We start from the raw sequence: 24856 nt of genomic DNA, 5'->3' as shown, positions 1-24856 counted from the left end.
TGAGGTGAAGTTTTTTTTTTTATGAAAAGCTCAGCTTTTTGTTTGGTGTAAAAGTGCGTCAAGATCTCCAAAATTAAATTTAGGGGGGAAAAAAGGTAATAATTCTGTAGTTTCTGTTGATCCTGATTAAATAAGGCTGGGCTTCACATCCCATGGTTGCAACCTTTTCATGACGTCGAGCCAGTTGTTTTGGTCCCCTCTGCCCAATCGGAGGATCCTCTCACATTCTACCGGAGCCGAAATGGGTCTATTCATGCAGCGGCTCTGTCCTCCCGTAAGTACCATAACGCCCTTCGTCGGGTGCTCTGTGGTACCCGACTGCTGCTTTAAACAGCAGCACTGACATGGAAACCCCTTTGCAGCTGCAGAACGATTTCTTTCCAGAGCAGCAGTTCCAGCACTGTAAGTACCAGCACTACTGCGGGCGGGAGGATCGGCTCGGCAAGCAGCACGACCAATGCTGCACCTGCAATAACTGCACCTGCGATGCGAGAAAAAGCCTCGTCTTTCGCGGGACGTCGCCGACCACTGTGGGAACTTTAAGGACACCTTCGGAAACGTCTTCGAGGCAAGGTTGCCAGTACAGCGTCTGCGAGTTCACACCCTCTAGTCATGGTAGTTCATCCAGACATCATCATCCTCACCATCAGCAGCAGCATTGCCGCGATCGGCAGCGGGGCAGCCTGGGCAGCAGCCACAAAGACAGTAACTCCTACAATGAAATAGCCATGAGCAGCTGCAGATACAACGGCGGCGTAATGCGGCCGCTGAGCAACTTGAGCTCGTCCCGCAGAAACATACACGAGTTTGATTCCGAGTCCCAGCCTTTACAGCCCATCTCAGCCGCAGATGCGTCGGACACTCTAGTATCCAAGCCGGAGAATAATTCCACCACCCTGATGCCTTACGCATCGGGAGACGGAGGAGGAGGCTGCAGCCACGGCGGCGGTAAATCGGGTAAAAAGAAGAACCAGAACATTGGGGAAAAGCTCGGGCACAGGAGGGCCTTGTTTGAGAAAAGGAAGCGGCTCAGCGACTATGCTTTAATCTTTGGGATGTTTGGGATCGTTGTTATGGTTATAGAGACTGAACTCTCATGGGGAGCCTATGGAAAGGTGCGTATTTGCTCAGAGCCCATGCCGCGCAGTCCCGTCTAGACTTAGAGTTAATTTAGTGGCATACGGCTGAGGGAGCGAAACGTTTAAATTAAACAACTTTCTTGTCAAAAGTGTTAAAGCCCAGCAGTCACTTTAGCAGCAGAAGTCGTGGCTCATTATAAAGTATCCCATGTAGTCACATTTCCTGTCACATGTAGGCCAAAAGGCCCACTGCTATCCAACCATGAAGGGGAACCCCAGAATACAAGAAGATATCATGTCAGCATTTGTTGCAGTGCGCCTTAAGAAACTGAAATTTTACTTACTTACTTTTATGTGGTCACATAAATAACAGCATGTTTACCATATAAGAATGTGATTTTATGTCTTGATGCTGTGTGTTGTTTGGCTTTAGTGTTGTTGCTCTTTTCCAGGAGTCCCTGTATTCATTAGCTCTAAAATGCCTGATAAGCCTTTCTACAATCATTCTCCTGGGGCTGATTATCATATACCATGCCAGAGAGATACAGGTAATGTTGCAACACTTTCCTTATTCTTTAAGTGGGGTTAAAGGGTCATCCGTCCATATGTCATCACACTTCATAAATACTAATATTGAGCTATTAAAGTGCACTTTATATGATGTCACAGATGTTTCTTTAGAGAATAAGTTATGCAGAAAATTCCTTTAAGTATTTGCAGGTTAGAAAAGATGGGTTTTTTTTTACTGACTTAACAATATACTTGTACAAGAAAGTGAAGTGTTAAATTTCAGTTTCTCTGCAGGGGGGTAGTGTAATTATTCAATGAATTTATATTTGCAACATGAATATTTTGGATGGCTTCAGCAACTTTAGTTTCATTTTTTAATCACTGTTAAGATTCTTGTGTTCTATAACTATAGTCTAAATAACACTGTAATTGCACAGAGGTTTTTGCACTGTAGATTGTAGTGGTGTGAAGCCACATTAATAGTTCATTATACATACATACAAGATTTAGAAACCCTTCACAGTGTTCAGTGGATGAATATAGATCGTCAGCCTCCCCTGAGACGTTTCAAGACTTGCACAGTTTTATGACCCTGCCTCAGAGCATTGTTGCATTACTTACAGTTCTTCCTGCACTTCAGCACTCGTGTCTTTGTTAAACAGCCAGAAAATTAATGGCGCCACTTTCTGCAGGGTGGACATATGTTTTCAGAAAGCTTTCTTTTCTTTTTCTCAAAATCAAATTAGTTTAAAAGGAAAACTTGAAAAGAAACACAGCTCAAGCATTTTCATGCTGTTTAATCATGTTAATGGATTTTTTTTTTCCTTTTACACAAGATGGTGATTCTTGAAAATGGCTTTAGATAAATTGTATGAGCTGATCCATCTATTTTTATCTTAATTCTTTACTCTATTAAGTCTTCAAGTTAAGATTTTAAGGCTTTTTGAGAAATCCAAAAAAATATCACATTTGGATATAACATTAGGTTTTTATCTCTTGCATTAAAGGTTGCATTAGAGACAGTATAGAGACACTGCATCAGCCTTGTTGGTATATTTAGGACTTACAAGTCCCAGGGGAGTATCAGTCATTGAAATAGCCCAACAGTAAAACGTGTCGCCCCCTTCAGATGTCTCATTGTAAACCTTTCTTTATGAGGGATGATAGAAATGCACAGATATCATTACCATATTTCAATGCATAACAAAAGCGTTTTCATTTCCCTTGCAGACAGCTCGCAGTAGCTGTTTATAAATTAGAAAGCATACTGTAAGTTTGCATGAGTATCATATTCATTCTTCCCTCCCTCAGCCTCCACACCTTTTATTCTAATTCTGTGTAAATTATTCAATTCATAAACTAAGCTTTTTCACCTCTTGCTTGTACAAACTCACCTTGATGCTAAATAATGTAACGACTCAGTTGCGACTAATACATTGCAAAGGCACATTCCTCATCACAGCAGGTTTCATTCAGTTTAGTTGGATATCAGATTGTGTTAAATAGGTAGTTGTGCTTCAGCTGTAAGTTTATGGTCCCTGACTGGACACAGTAAACCAGTGAAATGCTTAAGCACTGAATAACGCTACATACTTTTGGTCACTGTTAGCTGTATATTCTCATATTGCGACACACAAACACAGGCAATGAAACCCATTATTACAAAGTTTGAACCCTCTGCTTTACACATTAAACATGGCTGTGGAGCAACATGATTTCCTTCATTACGGATGCACTGAAATGTTCATTTTTGCTCTAAAATGAGCTCTTCTTTCCCTTCCTTTTGTTGTCAGCAGCTGCACATTTGCCCCACAGAAAGGCTGCTCAGACCTCTTTGATCCAGACTCCTCTGACACTCGCGTCAATATTCAAAACATTCTTCACCCTAGATAGCTCTCTCTTCATGATAAAGACATTTTCTCCGTTGTTGACCTAGAAAACCTTATTAAGGCAATTGTTTTCCTCAGAGTTGATTACTGCAATGCACTTTACACCACGTATCCGCTGTAGAGTCATTTATATACAATTTATTCAAAGCCTGAACACTTAAATGAATCAGAGAACATCATCACGTCACTGCAGTCTTAGTCACTCTCCGCTCTAAAGTTGATTATATGGTCCGAATTCTAATTCATCGAGTCCTTAGGAACAAACTATCAGCCAGTTCCTGCAAACTTATTATTTAAATCCAGCTCTTAGTGTTGATACTTCAGCTTCCACCACACCAGCTGCTCCTTTCCTTCCCTGCCTGAGGGGCTTTTGTGCCTGTTGTTGCTAGTCTGTCATTACTTGGTTCTTGCAAGCTGACACATGCACTTGCACACATGCACACACACATACACACAGACAAATTCATTTTAAATCTGTCTTACTAATGATACACACATGCACACACAGCAGCGCTGAAATGTGTGTTCCCTTCGCACTCGCTCTGCGCTTCTGCTGTTTGCTGTTCCGTCCAAGCTTTTGTAACAAACTAATTTCATCAACAGACGTCTGAAGAAAGTGTGATTTCATTTCACGTGAAAATGTGGCGTGTTACATTTAAAGGCCAGAGTTTAGCCTCAAAGCATGAAATATCACACAGTGTCAGGTTGATGCAGGGCTGAATGAAGAATGAAATTGAATCCCATAGATGAAAATTTAACTTAAGAGTAATTTTTGTTAGTGGTAATGAGCTAGAGCAGGTGAAAATTTCCAAAAATCCAAATGCAAAACCTAAAGACAATCAATTCACAGTGATACAAAACAGCGAAAGGCAGTAAATCCTCACAAAACAAACCCTTGGAGAAGCTGGAACAAGAGAGTGTTTAGAACTATAACTTAAGCAATCATCAGAATTGTTGTTCATTCCACCAGTTTATAACATTAAACATCTGTAGTCTCTAAACCCAAACTTAAGTACCCAGGTGATGTCACTTGAGTAATTGGAGCTAACATTTAACTACATTTATAGAGCTGCAACCAACAGTTATTATGAATTCATCTCGATCATTCCATTAATTACTTGCTCTGTAAAAGATAAGACAGCAGTGAGAAATGCCCATGACAATTACCCAGAGCTCAAAGAGACATCCTCAAACATCTTGTTTGAGGGTTTATCTTTTACACCGCATCATGTTTTAAAAAGTTCTTAGTGCGTTTTGTACCTAATCTTATCTGTTAGATAAATGTAGTGGAGTAAAAAGTGCGACATTTCTCTCTGAAATATAATCAAGTAGAAATGGAAAGTGTTAAGTACATGCCGGAGTGTACCTTTAAATTGTGGCTTTCTGACACATAATTTCATACAATTTCACCAAACACAAACCCAGTAACTATTTGAGTCCATATTTATTAGTACTATCACCTGAATGAAACATTGCACCAGAGATACTTTTAACACTCACTCTGACTTCTATTGTGTTCTTCAGTCTAATGTAAAGTCTGATTTGTGGACCCCCCCCCCCTTTGCTTTTGTTCAAACTCTAAATGAGGCCAAATCATTTGTGATATTGGTGGAGTGCTTTCTAAAGTGCACTTTTCCATGTTGGAAATGTTCGCTCCTGCAGTGAAATAGATTATGCATGCACATCCATGTGTACTCACAGATGCCTGTCAGATGCAGAGGCATAAGTCAAGATGATGAAATATTTCTCCACCACTTCTAGCCCCTTAAAACTGATTTGCTTGTCAAACTCGGTAAAGACCATGCCCTCTCATTTTTACAGGGTATAACAACAGGGTGTTTTTGTTTTGTTTTTTTTCCTCAGAGTGACTGAGAACTCAAAAGGTCGGGTCAGACAGGATAGATGTTGGACGCTAGTTTTCAGTTGTTTTTGAATTCTTGAGGGACACATCTGTAATGGCAGTGGTGGGTGACATACCGAGCCAAGTGCATTTACAGAGCGAGACAGCATGTCCCTCTTTTGCTAAATGTCCTTAGATTTGTACCAGCGTGTACAATCAGGAGACATGATATCCTTTTTGTCCATACTGCTGTCATTCAGGACTCTGATGCACATATCCCTTTATACTTCTCCTTCAAATGTTATCAGCCTGATTTAGTCCCAGTAATGTCTTTTGTTGACAGCTGGCGATCCGCCCGAGGAATTTAGACGTTTTTAGTTTGGTCGAGTTTGCTGTGTTGGCAGGCAGCGACTTACTGTACGAGTGGAAAGGGAGAGGTTGGAGTCTGAAGTTCCTCCCTGACTTTGATTTGTCATTGTCAAAGTCTGATATGAGCTATGAGCTGGGAGCATCTTCCTCGTCTCACTGCTAAGATGGCTGATGAGTTCACCTTTTCCTCAAGCAGACAGAAACTGACATTTTGAAAGTTTTCTCTTCTTCTCACATCAAAGGCTCTCTTGCCGAGGGGCATTTGTGTTAAGGCCATTGCTATGTCGCTGTACCTTGTGATGACAGTTCTGCTGAGTTTTCTCAAGCTAATGCAAAACGCTTTGGGGCCTGTTCTGTCTTTGATGTGTACTTTTGTGATAAAAGTCAGCACTGATGTTTCGCAGTCGCCCAGTATTACATTTTACAATCTGCAGAAAAGATAAAATAACAACACATCGCTCCAACGCTGTGCCAGCGAATCCTGCCAAAGCCAAACTTGGCCGTGCTTGTCCCACCGCCCCTGGGTGGTGTGTATGTGTGAGAGATATGGTGTAACTGCAGGAGACGCTCCGAATTTCTCAGAGTGAAATCTGTCCTCTACCTGAGACTCCAGACCGGAGTCAGATAACCACCACTGGCTGGTGACCTCGGTGTTTTCACTGAACATACAGGCTTTCAAGGGCAGAGACAGCCTCCCAAAGAGCTGAGAATCCTTAGGATTATTTATTGATGGCATTTACTAAATTGTGCTCTGCATGTTTAAACGGGCAGATGATTTTAGATTATTAATGTGTGCCACTTGGACACAACAGCAACAATCTAAGGATAGATTTATGCCGGCTTTCACTTTGGCAGAGAGAGGTTAAAATGACTTTGCTTGAATAGAGGAATGTATATGCAAATGTGAAACTTAATTTCAGAAACAAAAGCAAACCGCAACAGCTTCAGATTTACTCAGCAAAGTGGCCTCTTAGTGGCTCGCTTTGATATCATAAATAAAGCATTGCATTAATGTCTAATTGGGCTGAACCTCTCAACCTAATTCACTAATGAGATTGAGTGATTTCATTCTCAGTGACAAGATATATGTTCCCATCTCCACATTACACAGATTAAATATTGAGCTGGACTCCATTAGTTATATTGAGCGTGGTGAAACCAGTAACCAACCCAGCTAGCATCGCTGGTGAGCTCCTCAGAGACTGCACAGTATAGAAGCAGGACAGCAGCAGGCGGGGAATGATCTCAGAACAGATTCAGCGGCACTGTCTCAACCTGACATGATGAGCAAACAACCTGCAATGTTAATGATTAGACTGTATTTTATCATCCATCAAAAAACAAGCTGAATATGCAAGAAAATCATCTGGATTTGTCCTTGTTCAGAAATGTTTGCTGTAGTGTTTGTTCTCTGAGATTTGTCGCACAACACAGTAGTTTTATGTTTGTCACGTCACGTCAGAAAATGAAGACATTTTGGCCGTTTGAGAGTCAAGTCACGCACAGAGGCACAAATGTGTGCATGTGTGTCTGTCTGTGCATGTCCATATCATAAAGTAGAGGTTATAAGGGCCACATAGGGCACATAAACAATTCATGAAAAGATTATTTCAGCATCAAAAATATATTTTTTTCACTATCCTGGAGAGGTATCTGGTCAAGCAGACAGGTTTTGGTTTGATCTACTTATGTTTGGAGTTCCTTATGTCTGGAGAAAAACAGTGTCCCTGCTGTTGAACCACATGTCATTAAATTTAATGAAATGTAATAGTTGTGTGACTTTAGGAATATCTAATAATATAATAGGAAACTCTTGGATGAATTGCCACAGAATTTTGCACAGAATTTCATGTTCCCCACACAATGAGGCTTTGCTGACCGCCTGACTTTTCCTCTAGCGTTAACGTTAGGGTGACACTTGCAAATTTTGTGATGATTTTCAACACAGAAGAAATTCCATTCACCTCCACAGTCCTTCGTTAAGGGCAGAAATCTCAATCTCAAAACTTGTACAGTTGAGTGAGAAAATATGTTTGTTGTGATTTAGATGAACTGGCCCTTTAAGCGAGTAATCCATGATACAAATTAGCAGCATTGTACTTTACACTCTCATCAGTATTTTCATCGCATTGGAATCAGTTTCTTTCAGCTTGAAACCGATGTTCCGCTTTGTTGATGTAGTTTGTGTTTGACAGATGTGATTTTCTGAGACCACAGCCCCTTACTAGAAGCTTTTTACTTGTCTTTATTATCTATTGATTGTTTATCCTCTTTGCTTCAGTCAAAGGCAGTATTGTAGTTTAAAAGAGCTAAGTGGTGTGTTTGATTAAGGTATCATTTGATTTTGGCTTTGTTGGAAAATGATGGTGTCTCTGTGCACAGGATTTCGTGATTCATATATCTATGAAAATGTCCTAAAAAAATTTTCTCATAAAAAAATTAGGCTCAGATAATTTAGCCTATTTACAACTCTAGTTGTTACATGTTGCTTTACAAATTCACATCTCGAATGTTGATTGTCAGACTGCAGCCTTCCAGGTTGCTTTCAGCCTTTGTAGACATGTGTTCAGCTGTTATTTCAATTATAAAATCCTTTTGCTCATGGTGTTTAAATTATTTGTCAGCATCCTGTAACTAATTTAAAGGTTTCCTGGCTCATCAGCTGTTTTTATTTCCTGACTCTAGGTATCTTCCTCTGTAGCTTATTTATGATGTAAACACAGTTTAATGTTGTTTTCCACTGGAGATGTAGTTTCCTCCACCTCTCTGTCATAACTGCTGGTTCTGCTGCTAGCATGGAATATTTGATGCTCTGAGGTAAAGGGCCCTTGAGTATTGTATTTCAGGTCATCCATTACTATAATTGCTTTTACCCACCAAGTAGGCTTTCCTTATGCAACCTGCATTTAAATGTTTAATTACATTGTTTTGAGGTAACAAACTTTGTAACTGCTTTTGACAGGACAGGTTCGTTGTTTAAAATGTAAAATAAAACGCAGCTTGTGCTGTGTGCAAACAATAGATTTAGCTGGTTTCAGAGCCCTAATTCTGTAAGTAAGAAGCCGTGGCAGAGTGGGGACACAGCTTGCGTTTCCGTGTCTACATTACACTCACTTGGAAAGCTGAACAAGACGAGCTGTGGTTAGAGTTACACACTTCTCTGACAGATGTCAGTTCGTTAAAGGAGCTCGGTGTCACTCATTTGATATGAACAACTGCCTCTGAAAATTTAATTCCTGTGTTTTCTGTGTTTTGGGGGAAACCTTGATTGTGGCTTTTAAATGAATATAAATGAGCTGCAGAGGCTTTGTGGGGCAGTTGTGCTGCTTGTTTGGGGACATGTGGTAGCAGTAGCTTCTTCTGTTTATGTTGTTATGTGTCAGATCGTTGACAGCTGATATTTCTTGTACAGTAGCTGTTGGACATATAATTGGCTCTGAGGCTCTAATGAGTGTGCAGTGTTTGCTGTTGTGGGTTCACTGAAGTATGTGTGTTAAAGCCTTTAAAGCTGTCAAAGTGTAGTATGTGGAGCATTCATGTATGTCTGGGTGAAAAGTGGCAGCACACAGTATCATTGATTTTTCTGTGTGCTTTTGTCCTTGAGTTGAACACATTGAATAGGAGCTTTCTTTTCAATGAGAGAAATATGACTATTTCAGCGATTCCATTTTATATAACATATCATTGCTAAATTTACAATCTAGGTCACTGATCCCATTAGCCCTCCAGAACTGGGACAGTTTTTCACTTCTATAATGAGAAATTCCAAATTAAACTAAATGGAGACTAGTTGGCAAGATGCCGAGTCGTGATGTGTTTGCCTCCAGTGTGTGCTGAGCATTTTATTTATCATAGATTTAAAACTAATGTTTGATTGACAAATCAACATATAAAGTATATTTCATACTTAGATAGCCAAAGGACTGCATGAAAATTACTCAAAGGGGGCTGCATCTTATGTTTGACTTTTTAAAAACAAAGACCCTCCTGAGGGGGTTATCTGTATTTGGTTTGGACCCTGCTTTTAACATGAAAAAATTGCAATACCTACCCCCACATTTCTCAGTGTAAACCTCAATTCAAGCTTAATATTCTAATGAGACATTTTTTTTACAACCCCAAATTGCAGAATTCAAAATTTCATAAATTATGAAAAACTTGATAAACAAATGGTGCATTTTGTTTACCAAGCACTCCAGCTGCTTTCTATTTTTGACCCAAGAGCTACTACACAAACCGTCATAACCGCTGTTACTGGATAAGTGAAAGGGGCACAGGCAAGGAGCTGTAGTTCTGTTATGATGCAGAGTAAAGGGGAGGCAACCATTGGCTAGTGAAAAAAAAGACACCTTCTTTACGGAGATAATGTTCAATCACGACATCTACTGTTTCTCAAAACATGTTGGCTCTACTAGAGAGTAGAAAATAGTCCTGAGACATGATTATTGTTCTCTGCACATGAAATAGTGGACTTTAAACCTCCTCACACAGTAAATTCTACGAAAAAAAGGATGAAATAAAATATAAATCTGGGACATAAAAAATTTAGATCTCTAGCTCTCCCAAAAATCGGCCCACCCTCCTTTCAGCAAAAGTGAAAAAAAATTCCACCTCTGCCCCTAATAATTTCTAAAATGTATATTAAATTCTCCCTCATTCGTCTTCAAGGGTAATGCAGGCAGGTATTTATGGAGCGTACAAAAGTCAATAAAAATCCCAAAATGCACATTTTAAAGATGAACTGAGCTGATAGATGAACTGACCTGAGCACAGTCCCATTTGCAAGGATGCTAAACTGTTAACGAAAAACTTTGAATGTGCATATTTTCATTTTAAATCCTAAGAAGTCACAGGACATCAAATAGTTGATTACCAAGCATATGAGGGAGGTTTGTGACAAAATGTAATCGTGTGCAGTTTTTGCTTTTCTCTACCATAGAAAGGCTTCTGCTATCATGGCAAAAAAAAACAACCACCAGGAAACCTCACTTATATTTGCTGACAGCAGCATTTTGTGAAATATCTACTGCCAGTTGTGATGGCCTGTACACAGGTATAGGACATTGAGGTGATTGAGTGGAAAGAACAGGAGCAGCTGTGGAGGGATATCCGTGTGGTGTGTCAGAGAGAGGAATTATTTGACAAATGCAGGGGAGGCTAGTACAGTTTAATAGTATTTAATCTGCAACCTGCACCGGTACCTGTAAAGCTCTGTAAGAGCAGTAAGACTGAGATAGTGTATCTACAGCCATAAGCATGATCGGGGATCACTGTGAATTAGCCAGCTATGGTGGTCATGGGCTCAGCCATTAGTTCAGGGTGAATGCACTGAGCAGTGAATCTTCTGAGAGAAGATGACTACAGATTGGATTGAAAGTGATGAAGAGGAGGGAGGGGGAAGAACAAGAGGGGGGACCAGCAGCAGCAGCAGCAGCAGCAGCAGCAGAGGTGAGCATGTGAGGAAGCTACAGTGTATAACAGAGGATCAGGTGGAGAAGAGTGATGAGAGGTGTTGAAATTCACCCACACTGAAATCCCCAGTCAAATGGCCTACCTTCTGGTCGAGGTGGCCAGGCGATCAGAGCCTAATGCTAATGTGGAGGCGGCAGATGTTCTCATCAGTATAAAGCTTTGAAGTTGAAAATGCCACTGTGTGCTGCTAATGTAACGCTCATTCTTTTATTCAGGGAGTCTGAGAGCAGCAGGAGAAATAGATCGAGGGGGACATACACATGTGGACACAGACTATTCAGCCTATTGTAGTAAAAAATCACATATACTTTAATTATTACAGAGTTTTAGAATTTTTTTCTTATTATTTTGAGCCCTGTCACTTGTCTTCAGGTGACATCATCATATGTCTTGTTTTGTTTAAAAATCCTAAACCCACAGATATTGAGTTTACAGTGACAAAGAGAAGCACCACATCCAACCTCATTTGAGAAGCAGGAACCAGAGTGTGTGGCATTTCACAATTAGAAATGACTGAAATACTTAACTGATTACCAAAATACTTACTAATCGGATCAACTAATCGATTAATCAGTTAGCAGGCTCATATATTTAGTTACTTTCTGCCTTCCAGACGGCTTTTACAGATGTGAAATTTGAGATAGGTATTGGAATAAATAGTTCCAACAAGGCAGGAAAACCACCTGAAAACACAATGGAATCCTGAATCTTTCTTGGAAAATAAATGCATGATATTTCAGTCTTGCAACATTTATCACATACCCTTATATCATGGGTCACACACACACACGCACACACACACACATACACACACACACACACACACACACACACACACACACACACACACACACATCTACATGTATGTATGTATAAAATTTTACTTAGATGGAGAAAAACTTGCTGCAGTCTTTAAAAAAAAATGTGACTCAAAAGTGATTTAATGACCTGAGGCTTCCTGTGACTTATTGTTTAATGGGTTTAATGATTTCCTGCAGCTTGCTGTGTCACCATGATGAAAATGTTAGCTGGCTTTTACCCTCTATCAGCCTCACTGTGCCCTTTCATTGCAGTTATTTATGGTGGACAACGCAGCCGATGATTGGAGGATAGCCATGACATATGAGCGCATCTTCTTCATCTGCCTGGAGATCCTGGTGTGCGCCATCCACCCCATCCCAGGGAACTACACCTTCACCTGGACCGCACGCCTGGCCTACTCCTACGTGCCATCCAAGACGGATGCGGATGTGGACATCATCCTGTCCATCCCCATGTTCCTGCGGCTGTACCTCATCGCTCGTGTCATGCTGCTGCACAGCAAGCTCTTCACGGACGCCTCATCCCGCAGCATCGGTGCACTCAACAAGATTAACTTTAACACACGCTTTGTGATGAAGACCCTCATGACCATCTGTCCTGGCACTGTGCTGCTGGTCTTCACCATCTCACTGTGGATCATTGCCGCATGGACTGTGAGAGCTTGCGAGAGGTGCCTGGATCCGTTTCTCACGCTATGCTGCGCTGCTCAGCATGAAACATAGATAAGGAATAAAAATAGATAATGTACACACTTCTAAGCTGAGTCTGTGTCTGAGCATTAAGATAGACAGATTTACACACGGTGTAAAGACAGATTATAGCCCTACGGTATCCTGAAATGTAATCTTATATAGTACATTGGATTAAATCTTTATTCTTTCTTCTTTTTCTTTCTTTTTCTTTTTTAAAATGAGAGTTAGTCGTTAGAGAAGCTTGAGTGCATCCGTTTCTGCAGATGCATGAAGGTTGGTCAACCTGTTGCATTTATTATTTATTACAGGTACCATGACAACCAGGATATAACCAGCAACTTTCTAGGAGCCATGTGGTTGATCTCAATCACGTTTCTTACCATTGGATATGGGGATATGGTCCCAAACACATACTGTGGGAAAGGAGTCTGCCTCCTGACTGGCATTATGGTGAGAGAAGCAGACTGAGTCCTTCAGTTTCTTTTTTGCCAGTTTGTTAAAATGCTGAAAGGCTGACAGGATTATCATTTATGTAACTAATATGCAGCTAATATTTAATGACAGGAAAAAATAGTCTATGCCTTTGTTCATTTTTGTTGTTCACAGGGTGCTGGCTGCACTGCTTTGGTGGTGGCTGTGGTGGCAAAGAAACTGGAACTAACCAAAGCTGAAAAACATGTCCACAATTTTATGATGGACACCCAGCTAACAAAAAGAGTAAGTGAGCACGCCACATTCAGTTATATGACATCAGAGATATTTAATCTATACGTGTTGTTCTTATAACCATAGATTAACCCTAAACCTAACCCTTATTCTTATTCTTATTAATATTATTGTTATCCACCAAACATCTCCTCTTTTTGGACGCTGTAGGTGAAAAACACAGCTGCGAATGTTCTCAGGGAGACATGGCTCATCTACAAGAACACCAAACTGGTGAGGAAGATGGACCACGCCAGAGTCAGGAAGCACCAGAGGAAATTTCTCCAAGCCATTCACCAGTAGGTACCGCTTTATTACCCCTGACCTCACCACTCATGTTGGTTTAAGATCTTCTTATCCCGCAGTGTATTTACATGATTGACCAATGCAGCAGCACGAACCTGAAATCTGAATTGTTTGACACCTGTAGCAAAAATATTTGCTCATATCATTGCAGGATCTTTGTATATCATGACCATGTTTCACCTGGCTTGACTAACTTTAAATTTGCAGATGTGGTAAAGAGTTGGCCTGTTGATTCAGCATCATAACGAATGGTAAAATATGCAAGGGACTAAATTTATGTAAATATTATTCACTGATACACTAGAGATTCTTGTAATTCATTTATTTTTAAACAGGGTAGGAATTGCCAGTATGAAAGAGACATATCTTATCTGTGTAAAATGGTGTTTTTGCTGAATGAGATTTGGAAAAATTTCCATTTTTCCCAGAGTTTCTGTGGAAACAGTCAGTCTTTCAGCAGCTGCAGTTTTACAGAAGTATTCCTGAAAGGAAAACTAATTTTACCTTGAAATATTCCCAAGCTACAGAATTCACAGCAGTATGATATTGATCTCTCTCTCCCTCTCTCTCTCACCTTTTGCTGTCAGATTGGCTTTTGTGCGTCTATCTCACTGTGAGTCAGATGTCAGGCTGACCTCAGGGCTGATACATGTGGGTTTCTACTTTTCTAGCGGCTGGTCAGACACTTACCTGTCAGCTAGTCTTTTAGTGCTTCCCCAAGGACCCCTGAAGTGCTATCTAACTCCAAAACACTATCGATTTTAGCCTCACCTCATCTTGTTTTTCTTCCACCTACAGTGCTTACATGCACATCTAATCTGTGGCATGTTTCAGGAACTGGAACTCAGTTCAGTGCTTTATTAAAAAAAGTAACTAGATGCACAATGACTCTGTTGTTATGTAGCCTTATACTCAAGTAAAATGTCCCTTTTTTATATGTTTGTTTCATATGCTTCCTGTGGTTTTATGTATGTATATGGGTCTTTGTGCTCTGCTGTGTACAACTTTGATTTGCTCATGAATCTTTTGAACACACATATATGTTTTAGAGACATTGGGATGTGTAATTACAAGGTAGATAATCTCATAAACTGTCTGCTGCAACCCACATCCAGATTTGTGCCGTTTAATAGCCTTTTGTCATGGTTGCTTTGTCGAGTCATTATGTCCTTGCAGGCGATTTGCAGCGGTGGTGACAGCGTCTCATGTCCACCTTCTGTTCTCTAGGACAGCCTAATAACGGAAATCCCTCTGAGCTAAAGCTAAATCTATAAAGAACCAGATTTGGTGGGAAAAAGTCACGTCCAGCTCTATGTGCAAGGACAAATACTCAGCATGGAGTCAACATTGTCCCCTTATAAAGATTTTTTTTTTTTTTTTTCATGATGTAGTGCTTTTCACAGGCCTAATCTGAGTGTTGCCTGTAGCCTATGTGCTGAGTGTGTGACACAAACTCTGAATTGAGATGAATATAGGACAGGAAGTTGCCTGACAGCGAGCAGATCGCTCAAGTGGAGGGCTGGAAAAGGCCTGCAGCTGTCCTTGACCTGTCATGAGACGATATCAAACATCAAATCGGATATCATCGCGCCTGTTTCCTCTGGTCAAAGCTGCAAGACCATGTGTGAAACTCGCTCAGACATCATCATCACCCACAGCAAAGGATATGAGGTGTAAACAGTTGTTAAATGGCACCGTAGACGCTTTGAGGGACTGTCTGTGTTGGTGAATGTTTACAGACGTTAATAGGAAGGTTGCACTTTGTATATTTCTGATAACCAGCACTGGTGTGGAGAAAAGGGATTAGAGCTAGACAGCGAGCTAAGCTGCAGCTACAAGAAACAGACCAAACACAGAGAGATAACACACGAGTTGCAGGAAGAAGTTAAGTCAAGCAAAAACGGTTGCTGCTGTTCAGAGGTGAGGCGACAGTATAGAGATGAGGGTTACAGCAGCCAGACCTGAGCGAACAGATTTTGCCATCTGAATATGTTTATATGATGTTGTAATAATTCATTTGTCTACTTCATGTTTCCTTTTTTCCTGTTTGTGTCAACACAATGAAAATAGAGCTCGAAAGTAAGTCTTCGCCTCACACGTAGATACAGACCTGTTGTGTGCATGCTAACGAGAGCTTGTCCTTGAACCCAATAATGTGACTAAAAAAAATTACACTCCCTCATTTGATAAGTGAAATTCATGCCACAAAAATGTTGTTTGCAGTGACTGAATTGTTTCACACGACACATTCCTAATTTTGCCAGATTAATTCATTTAAGATGCTACAAAGGTTGTTTTTTTATTATCATTAAATGTGTGTTAAACTGAGTAGCCTGTCAATTTGATAATTCACATTCAATCTTCAGCATTTTGTGTTGCAATTAAACAGCTTTCAATAACCAGCACAAACACCTTCTATACCTTATTATTCACTGGACCAATGCTGCACATTGTGAACACACCCACAGACGCATATCAAGTGAATTTCAATTATCGGTGATGGAGGGTGTTTTTCTTTCCATTTCTGCATGGATGTGATGAGAATTTGATCTTTAATCAGAAAGCCACTGATTAAACTCCAATCAACTGTGCTTTCACCTACCGAAGGATGACGACTAGAGCTCTACAGGATGCAGACCCGCAGTAGCACAAGTATACAATTTACAATATACGTCAAGTCATGTTATACAACTTAGCAGTCATGCTCATACAGATCAGGGCTCAGGGTCATCTTTCGGCGTGTGGAACCATTGTTACGCCTGTTGATACATTTGCAGCCACATTTCCTCCATTTCTCTGTTGGATGACACAGTAGCAAAGGCGCTGATCCGGTGTGATCATGGCTGGTAAACGGCATCATAAGAAGGACATTGAGCTGTCATGCATCTCTGCACTGAGAGGAATTAGCAGAATTAGTGATAGACACAGTTGAAACACTCCTGACGTTATCTGGTTGGTGCATTTTACCACACCACAGGCAAGCTGTTGTGTTAGGCCATTACAGCTGTTAAGTCGAGCATCTCACTCTGTACAGTTTGACCATCCCCTGTGGGAATGCTGTCCCTTCCCAACCACAAGGTTGAAGTGGGAATCATAGCGAGACACAGGAGAGTTGAGTGCCTGTTAGCTCAGAGATCAGTGGATTGGAGAGACAGGAAAGTGACCTGAGTGGAAGGTCAGGGTAAAGCCTTCGAGCAATCCCGTTTGTGCCCGAGAGGCTGCAAACTGTGACTGACAACATGAAGCCGTCAGCAGGGACAGACAAAAGAAAAAAGAAAAAAAAAGAAGGCTGCAGAATGTTCACCCTGTCCATTACACTCATAGAAAAATTTGCATTTTTTTCCACAATGAGGTAAACGGAGGTCATGACAAAGAAAGCAAGGCAGGAGGGTAAAAAATATGGCACAGCACTAACTGAGATTGCCTTAACAGATTTAGTGGGGTATTGAAAAGCTTAGCGTAGCCGTTTTCCCCTGATGAATAACAAGCAGATTTAGAGTGCCCATTCAAAAGCAGAGCTGCCCATGAGGGGTGATTGACTGAGGGAAAGATACGCATAGACTATTAAAGACAGGGCATGTATGCTTCCTCGTCCTGACCTCAAGCTGCCCTGTGCTTCGACCTCATTTGACAGCTATTGGTCATCCAACTGTGAAATGTTTAATTCTAACAGGTCTTACATCAAGTGCAAACCCATTTGACATTGGATATCTATTCTCTTTCATCATTTTAGACAGACTACTTCCTTCTTTTTTTCTTTCATGTAATCACTTGAATAAGAAAAGTGCTGTTTTGCAACAGTATTCTGCATTTGTCTTTAGTGTCTGCTCTGTATGAAGCATTTTGGTCCTGAGCTGTCAGGACATCTTCCCTTGCCTGTAGTTTTCTGTAGTGACTCCTGTGGCACCCTCTGTTGGTCTAACCTGTCATCTTCGCCCCACATCTGCCTGTCTTCAGGAAGCAGAGAAGTGATCCTTCATTGCATGACAATGGGTGTATCTCGGCTAATTAGCAGACTCCCCAAGGGCCCCTGAAATCCCTTCTCGATCTTCATTGCCTACACAACCTAATGATCACCTCACAGTGCATTCATGTCTCAGTTAGTTATACTTTTTATTATTATTATTATTATTAATATTTCATCTCAATCTGAAACGCTGGCAAACTTGCCATCTTGATCGCATGTGTGGGTGATTCAGGGCAAAAAAAAGAAACCTCTTTAATATCTTGAAACCACGTGTGGTCGACACTCTACAATACTGCACAGTTGCTGTTTTTGAGCCCCCTGAGAGAATGAGTGAAACAGGCTCTAGAAGCTTAATTAAACAGGGGATGTGAATTATTTAAGCATGTTGTATGGAGTAGGTAAGTTATTTTATGCAGACTTTTGGTTGGTTAAAAAAAAAAAAGTGGGCTATAATGCAGGTTATTTTATCTCACAAGCTAACAGTCATGGGGATAATAATGTCCTTTTTAACAAGTTTTAATCAAAAGCAAATTGTGAGGACTTCTCTCAATTGTGATGTCACATTTTTTATGGTTATACTGGAGAGTCTCTGTAGGAAAACAGTGTTTGATATCTGTGGAAATTAGGCCTAATAAACATACTTTAATGATACAGCAGTTCCTCATTCCTTTAGTCCGATTGTATGCATTTGGTTGAGTAGGATGTAGAGCTGGTCTCATTCTCCTCAGTGGCAGCTCCCACACTCCCTCCTCCGTGGTCTCCTTTCCACTTGCATGCAGCTCAACCAAACAGACTGACCCCTGCAATCCCTGCATTCTCTACACACATCTTGTGCATGTCCTAGGAGTGTTCTCCATGTGTATGCCTTTGTGTGAGCACAAATTTTAAAATGAATACAAAACAAAAAAAAAAAAAAAAAAAAAAAACTTCTGATAGCGTTAATTCATTGGGTTCTGAATGGTCTTGTGTTCAGATTGAGAAGTGTTAAAATGGAGCAACGCAAGCTGAATGACCAAGCAAACTCACTAGTGGACCTTGCTAAGGTAAGCTAGACTAACAGTCTACTGCTGCATTTTACATTAGGATAGTCAACTATCCTGATAAGCTTCTTTCCTTTGTGTGATTGAATTCAGTGCATGCTGGTTCACTCGCTGAATTAGTTGTGTTTTCTTACATAATCAAAGTCTACAGGTGTCAAATAAACAGACAGGCTTTTCAAGGGGTGATTAAAAATAAATCTGTGTGATGATTCTGGTTCACCTAAGCTTTGGATCCTTTGGATATGAAATAATAACTTAATACATTTTATTTTACTGTTCAAATTACTATCCCCAGGACACATTCTCCTGAAAATTACTAACAAGAACCACTTTTGTCTGTGGGGTTTTTCACCTTAACCATTCTCTGATATTTGTCTCCAGATGCTCTAAACAGAAGTTGACAAACCTTAGGGAAAGACCAGGCAGAGAGCCAGCCTGACACAGCAGAAACAGTAACCTGGGAAGGGAGACACACTGTGATCTGATGATTCAGCCAGAAGTGAAGGCAGAGAAAGAAAGGAGAGAAAGGCAGAGGGCTTTGACATTCAAAAGTACACCACAGTCAAACTGGATTCAGGCCAGCGTGTCATGAAAGGTATTAGTTAATATTGCCCAATCACCTCCTGCTGTAAAACAGTAACAAGAGCCACGATGTGACATTGGATAAGGTGGCTTGTAGCCAGCGCCACTTCAGCAGGCTCTTTAATCATTGTTATAAGAGTCTGACGCCATGAGAGGGCAGTGTAGCTTCAGTCTCCTCATGCTCTCAGTGGAAAGATGGAGCTAAATAGAGCTGAACATATCACTGGCAGCTGCATTGCCTCTGCAGTGCAATGTGAAATTCCTCAGATCACAGCGTTTCCCCCTAACCCATTATCTCCTCTACAGTCTAATACAAAATGTGGTTTTTCATTTAGTGTGACTTAAGTGATGCAGCTTCTCTCCACAGGATTTTTCTTCACTTCTGCCATTCAGGCTGGATCACATGTCGTCAAATTGGTTGATAGTGTCAATTTGTGGTTTTATTATAGGGTTGACGTGGATCTATAATGACGCACATATTCTTGCTCTCTCAGTTGGATCCCCTGTTTATGATATTTGTTTCATCATGGTATACTAGGGCTCTTTTCTTGCTTTCAGAGATTTTATGCCATCACTTTTTAATGTGTTTATGTTACATTTGATGATTTCCAGATGAGGCCCAGATTTGATTTATTTCAGCTCTGCATGTAGACCTGTGCCGGGTTGCAATTAAATTCTTCATCAGAGGAAGAATTACATGGGTATAAGATAATATATCCATACATTAAAATATTTGTTCATCATACATGGACAGTTTGAATATTGAATTATATTCCTAATCCACTGAAAAATCTTCACAGAAAAAGAGCATTAGATGAGTGTTTATGTAAGTAATACAACACAGTGAAACCCTTGTCTCCACTAGCTGTCAGGCTGAGTAGTGTCAGTACTACTTTAGTCCCGACTGTTTCACATAAACAACCTATCCCATTATTGCCGCCTCAAATCAGAAGAGGACAAGGTAAGTGATGGATAGCATTGCCTCTAGGCTGCCAGGGATTATTAGTCCTCTGCTGAATAATATCCCAGAAACCGCCCTCCAGCAGAAACACTCCTTCTCCTCATCCTAAGTGTGACATAGATTTCTCAGTGTGTTGTTGACTATTTTTGAAGACCGAATCTTGAGAGTTAAAAATCACAGCTACACTGTATTTTTAAAGGTCTGCAAACAGATGGTTAACACATCAAAAGAGCAAAAAGCGTCATGCAAAGTCAGCAGGCACCTTTTCTGTCTCCTCAAGGTCATAGACTAATGTACTCTGGCATGAACATGAACTCTAGTAAAGTGTTCATATAAAGTCGACCCTTCTTTAGCTGACAGGAAATGTGCTGCTTCTCAAGGTTGCTGCTACTTAGCATAAAAATAACTTAACCTAATGTTCCTCTGGTCTTATTCTAAATGTGGGATTGACTTTTCTGCTTTCATCCTCTGCTCATCCAATAGTGTAGGACATTGGGACAGTCTGCTGGGAAACGGCAGCCACCAAAATAGACAGACTCAACCACAGCACTATAATGGAAGCATTTACTTTGACTTATAAAATTTGATTAATGTGTTGTCTGGGCTTTCATGTTCATAACTTGAGTTTTTTTCAGCTCTGTCTCTAATCAATACCCATAGTCCTATATGCAAGTTGAAAGGGGTCTTGTTTGCTGTAATTGTTTCTCCTGTTCGTACTGGGACATAACACGCCCTATTAATGCAGTGCAGTACGTGATGAGGGACAAAAGCCACAGTCCTCCTTCAGTGCAAAAATGCAATTAAAAGTTCATTCAAACTTAATATGAGGCCTCAACAGTCATGTTTAGTCAAATAACCTGGATATCTTCCACAGCTGTTTTAGAACAAAATTCACTTTTTGTTTTACTCTCCCTCTGTTTTCCCTTAGCAAGCAAATACCAAAGATCAAGGAGAGAAGTTTGGGTTAAAATCATTAATGAATCTGTAAGTGATCATCACTGCCACTAGATGTTGCACTAGACCACCTGCATCTCAGACCAGAACAAATACGTTGTCGGCCACAACCTCCTCCCTTCACATTTACAGTCAGCAAAGAGTTACAAAGCCCAGTGAAAAAGGCTAATAAACACATAACAAGGCATAACAAGACCCAGCAAAAAACAAGCTAGCCACAACCATTAGCCCACGCTAGCTGGTCACTAGTGAAAACTGACATCTAACATTATGTAGCCATCAAGTTGCTTACATCCTAGAGAAGAGAAGCCAGTTCAGAGTCAAGTTAGAGCCCTTTAGCAGCTCGCTGGGCTCTCCATGTTGTAAAGCCAGACCAGTAGTGGCTCCACAGACAGGACTGGGAAAGAAGTCCAGCCTCGGATGTATCTGGTGGTAATGACCGCCTGATGGAGGCGCAAACAAGCTGACCAGGATTTGAGCCAGTTGTCCCCATGGCCAGTCAACCTATGCTCTGGTCTTATCGCTTTCTTTGTGGAGGTTTTATTAGCTGAAAAACATGATTTGTTCCATGGAGGATACTCTGGAAGGTGCTTTCACCTGAACACTGCTGTTGTCTCACCTATGGGCAGCCCCTGAGTACTTACAAAGTTGGAGCCAGTGGTTAAACAGGAGGGACTCACATGCACTAACATGCACACCTACATGCAACAACGTGCATGCACCGTCATTCCAGATGCCAAAACAAGGAACAGGGAGACCCCACTACAAAATACAAACACAAAGGGGGTGTGACTTCATTCTTGGCTCAGGAAGCCATTACTCCACTATATATCTTTATATAGAAAATAGTTAGCTATTGTTTTACTATTATTTTATTTTATTGTACTGTATTGTATTGTATTTCCCTTTTCATTGTAAAGCATTTTGAGCTACGTCTCTTGTACTAAAAGTGCTCTATAAATAAAGTTTATATTATTATTATTATTATTATTATTAATAATAATAATAATAATAATAACAATTAATTAATTGATGATTTTTAACTTAACTTTAGAATCCATTTTCATAGTGAGACAATTGTGGATTTTGTTCCCCATCATTCACACTGAAAGGCTTCAAAAATTTTAATCTTAAGGCAACAACTGCAACGACCAATAATGCTTGAATGAATTTGAAAAATAATGATAATAATAATGTATTGAAAAGATATGACTGTTTCCTTTAATAATTGTTATGTCAGACAAAGAACAGTTGCTAATGGATTTGCTAAACATGTTTATTATTAAAATTTTTCTGCAGTATGAACAGGATGTGTTGAAAAAGTGAATATTTTAATGTGAACCTCTTCTACTTCCTTTTCTCTTCTTTTCAGAGTAATCTGATAACTCACTTTCAACTGTACGTGTACCGAAGTGTTGGAGAAGCTTGTGTTTTTATCTGTAATCTGTTTGCTAATAATGGACACATACAGTATTTTCAGCTTGTCTTGCAAAAATAACAACAAACTGGAAATGATCATGTTAAGTGTGTTTCCTCTCCCTTGTTCCAGACTCAGAACATCATGTATGACATGATATCGGACTTGAATGAGAGAGGAGAGGACATGGAGAAGAGGATTGCCTTGCTGGAGACAAAGCTGGAGACTCTACTGAGTAACTTGCAGGCTCTGCCAGGACTCATCAGCCAGGTCATCAGCCAGCAGCACAGGGACTTCCTGGAGGTTCAGCTCCAGCCTTATGACAAACACAGCCCTGAGCGCTCACAGTCAGTGTCCCGACGGAGGTCATCCTCCACAGCACCGCCCACCTCCTCCGAGAGCAGCTAGAGTCCAAGGGGAATGCCTCCACTGAAGACTTTTGCCATCATATGGCCAAGTTGCATTTATCGTAAAGCCTTATGGTTTCAATAAGTATTATCCAAATTCTGATGACAGAATCCAAGATACTGGGGACAATGCATTTTAATGGATAACTTCATGCTGTTATTTGTTTTTTATTACCTCAAAAGATGTTGTTATCCTTGCTCTGGTGACAAGACCTCAAATAATGGCGCTTCCCTCAGTAAAAACTAAAAGGCCTATCGATGGGGCAACGATAAGAACTCTTCTCCATCTCTATGCAGAGGTAGCCAGTTTTAGGTGGCAAGGTTACCAAGTGTGAAACTATTGCACTAAAATAGTGCTTCTCACAGACTTTGTGCTTCTGCAGGCTTGATTCAGTTGCTGTGTTCCTCAAAGCAAACTGAGAAACCACTGAGAAATCAGTCAGGGAGAATGACAGTGATATTGAGGAAAAGTGCTGTGTTTGATGGCCTGGAGTGAACTGATAGCAGAAGGCAGATGAAAATCGCTCCAACACACTGTCACTCAGAGATAACTTAAAAAGCTTGAAATGAGGAAAAAAAAGCATATATCTTTTAGGTTAGAAACAGCATCAACTATAGCGGTTTTCTTTTTGCAGAGTGCCCCTGTAGAATGACTATTTTTGGGGCGACGTTGCAAATAATTTAATCCTCTAGTCGAAATGAATGCATTAAAATCTGTACTTGCACTTACTTTTTAATCAATGCACTTCAATGCTGACTGACATATGATATAAAGATGCGTTGCTCATTAAAAGAAGAACATTTGAGATGTTTGGGCATGGGTTTATTATTGTCAGTTCTCAAGTTGTGGCTAGTGTTGATGAGTCAAGTCAAAGCCCTTTTTTTTGTTTTTCACAAAGAAGCAGTAACTTAGACCTGTAGAGGTCTACAGAAATGTATTGAGTGATCACAAAATCAGTAATTAGCTCTTGGCTTGCTGTGTCTCACCTCCTGTCCTTCACTCCTGTGCTATTTATGCTTGCTGTCATCTCAGCTGGGCAACGACAAATGCTGAACAACAACTCGCAGAAACCGTATCTACCTTTTAAAAAGAAAATGCCTATTTTTATATATTTTGATGAGGACAAGCACACCTCCTACAACGAAACAAACAACAATGGAGATATAAGAAGTGACAGATTCAGCATATCTAGCATATGGTTTCATATTTCTTGGACTGGAGTTAAGATACATACATGAATAGTCCATTAGGTTCTTTCCCGATCTTAGTTATACACAGATTTTAAAATTGCATTATTCTTCAGATTGCATTTATTTTTTAAAGCAAATGCTTTACATGACACTGTGGGCTGAGCTGGAAGAGCAGTACTCAAGAGCAGAACTGGTAATTCTACCTATAGGGACTGGCATTTATTAGGTTTCAAGATTTTATTGTCAAAAAGTAGATTAAAATGTTACAATTCGATTCAAATATCCTACTTGGCTTTTCATACAGTGTGTCTATATATCAACTGTGTGAAAAGTCTTGATGAGGCCTCTGGACATTGATATTCACCATATGAACCTGTAGTAGTTGTTAATGCAACCTTCACAGAGCATGGGTCAGAGAAGATCTGGTGGTCACTCATCAATACAGCAGCACTGAACTTGTTCAACCAGCCAACCCACCAACCAATAAGTCAATCAGAAGGTCAACACAATGACAGATGTTCAGTCCACAAACTTCAGCAACATAGAAACCAATGAGAGATTATACTGTATGCGACTTAAACAATAAACAATTAAACTATTAAAATATACATCTTGACTGTGTCCTTTTTTCATTGTATGGAAATTTGTACGTG

At 40.3% G+C, this 24856-nt stretch overlaps 1 protein-coding gene across 3 annotated transcripts; it reads left to right on the top strand.

Annotated features, from left to right (window-relative positions):
- The first annotated feature begins 233 nt into the window (after positions 1-233).
- Positions 234-24811, top strand: kcnn2 (potassium calcium-activated channel subfamily N member 2). Of its 3 annotated transcripts, XM_071466613.1 has the most exons (9): positions 234-1115; positions 1532-1627; positions 12233-12651; positions 12982-13123; positions 13280-13390; positions 13550-13677; positions 15755-15763; positions 18625-18694; positions 22738-24811. In XM_071466613.1, the coding sequence occupies exons 1-9, from the start codon at positions 345-347 to the stop codon at positions 23011-23013; spliced, it is 2022 nt and encodes a 673-aa protein (XP_071322714.1). In that variant the 5' UTR covers positions 234-344; the 3' UTR covers positions 23014-24811. The 3 variants fall into 3 exon arrangements, with proteins under 3 accessions (XP_071322714.1, XP_071322713.1, XP_071322712.1); XM_071466612.1 differs by lacking the exons at positions 15755-15763; positions 18625-18694 and having other exon boundaries at positions 1535-1627; positions 22738-22910; XM_071466611.1 differs by lacking the exons at positions 15755-15763; positions 18625-18694 and having other exon boundaries at positions 22738-22910.
- The last annotated feature ends 45 nt before the right edge of the window (positions 24812-24856 follow it).

Source organism: Trachinotus anak, unplaced genomic scaffold, assembly GCF_046630095.1.
Source record: "Trachinotus anak isolate AG129_WGS33_773 ecotype Australia unplaced genomic scaffold, CSIRO_AGI_Tana_v1 ptg000028l, whole genome shotgun sequence".
In the NCBI taxonomy this organism is placed as follows: Eukaryota; Metazoa; Chordata; class Actinopteri; order Carangiformes; family Carangidae; genus Trachinotus; species Trachinotus anak.
Note: the sequence above shows the minus strand (reverse complement) of the source record. Positions and strands in the feature narration are given on the sequence as shown.

Excerpts from the sequence above, each read along its gene's own strand:
- kcnn2 (XM_071466613.1), top strand. The coding sequence starts at position 345 with ATGGAAACCCCTTTGCAGCTGCAGAACGATTTCTTTCCAGAGCAGCAG. Across the intron at positions 1,116-1,531 it reads CATGGGGAGCCTATGGAAAG|GAGTCCCTGTATTCATTAGC; the intron begins GTGCGTATTTGC and ends GCTCTTTTCCAG. Across the intron at positions 18,695-22,737 it reads CACTAGTGGACCTTGCTAAG|ACTCAGAACATCATGTATGA; the intron begins GTAAGCTAGACT and ends CCCTTGTTCCAG.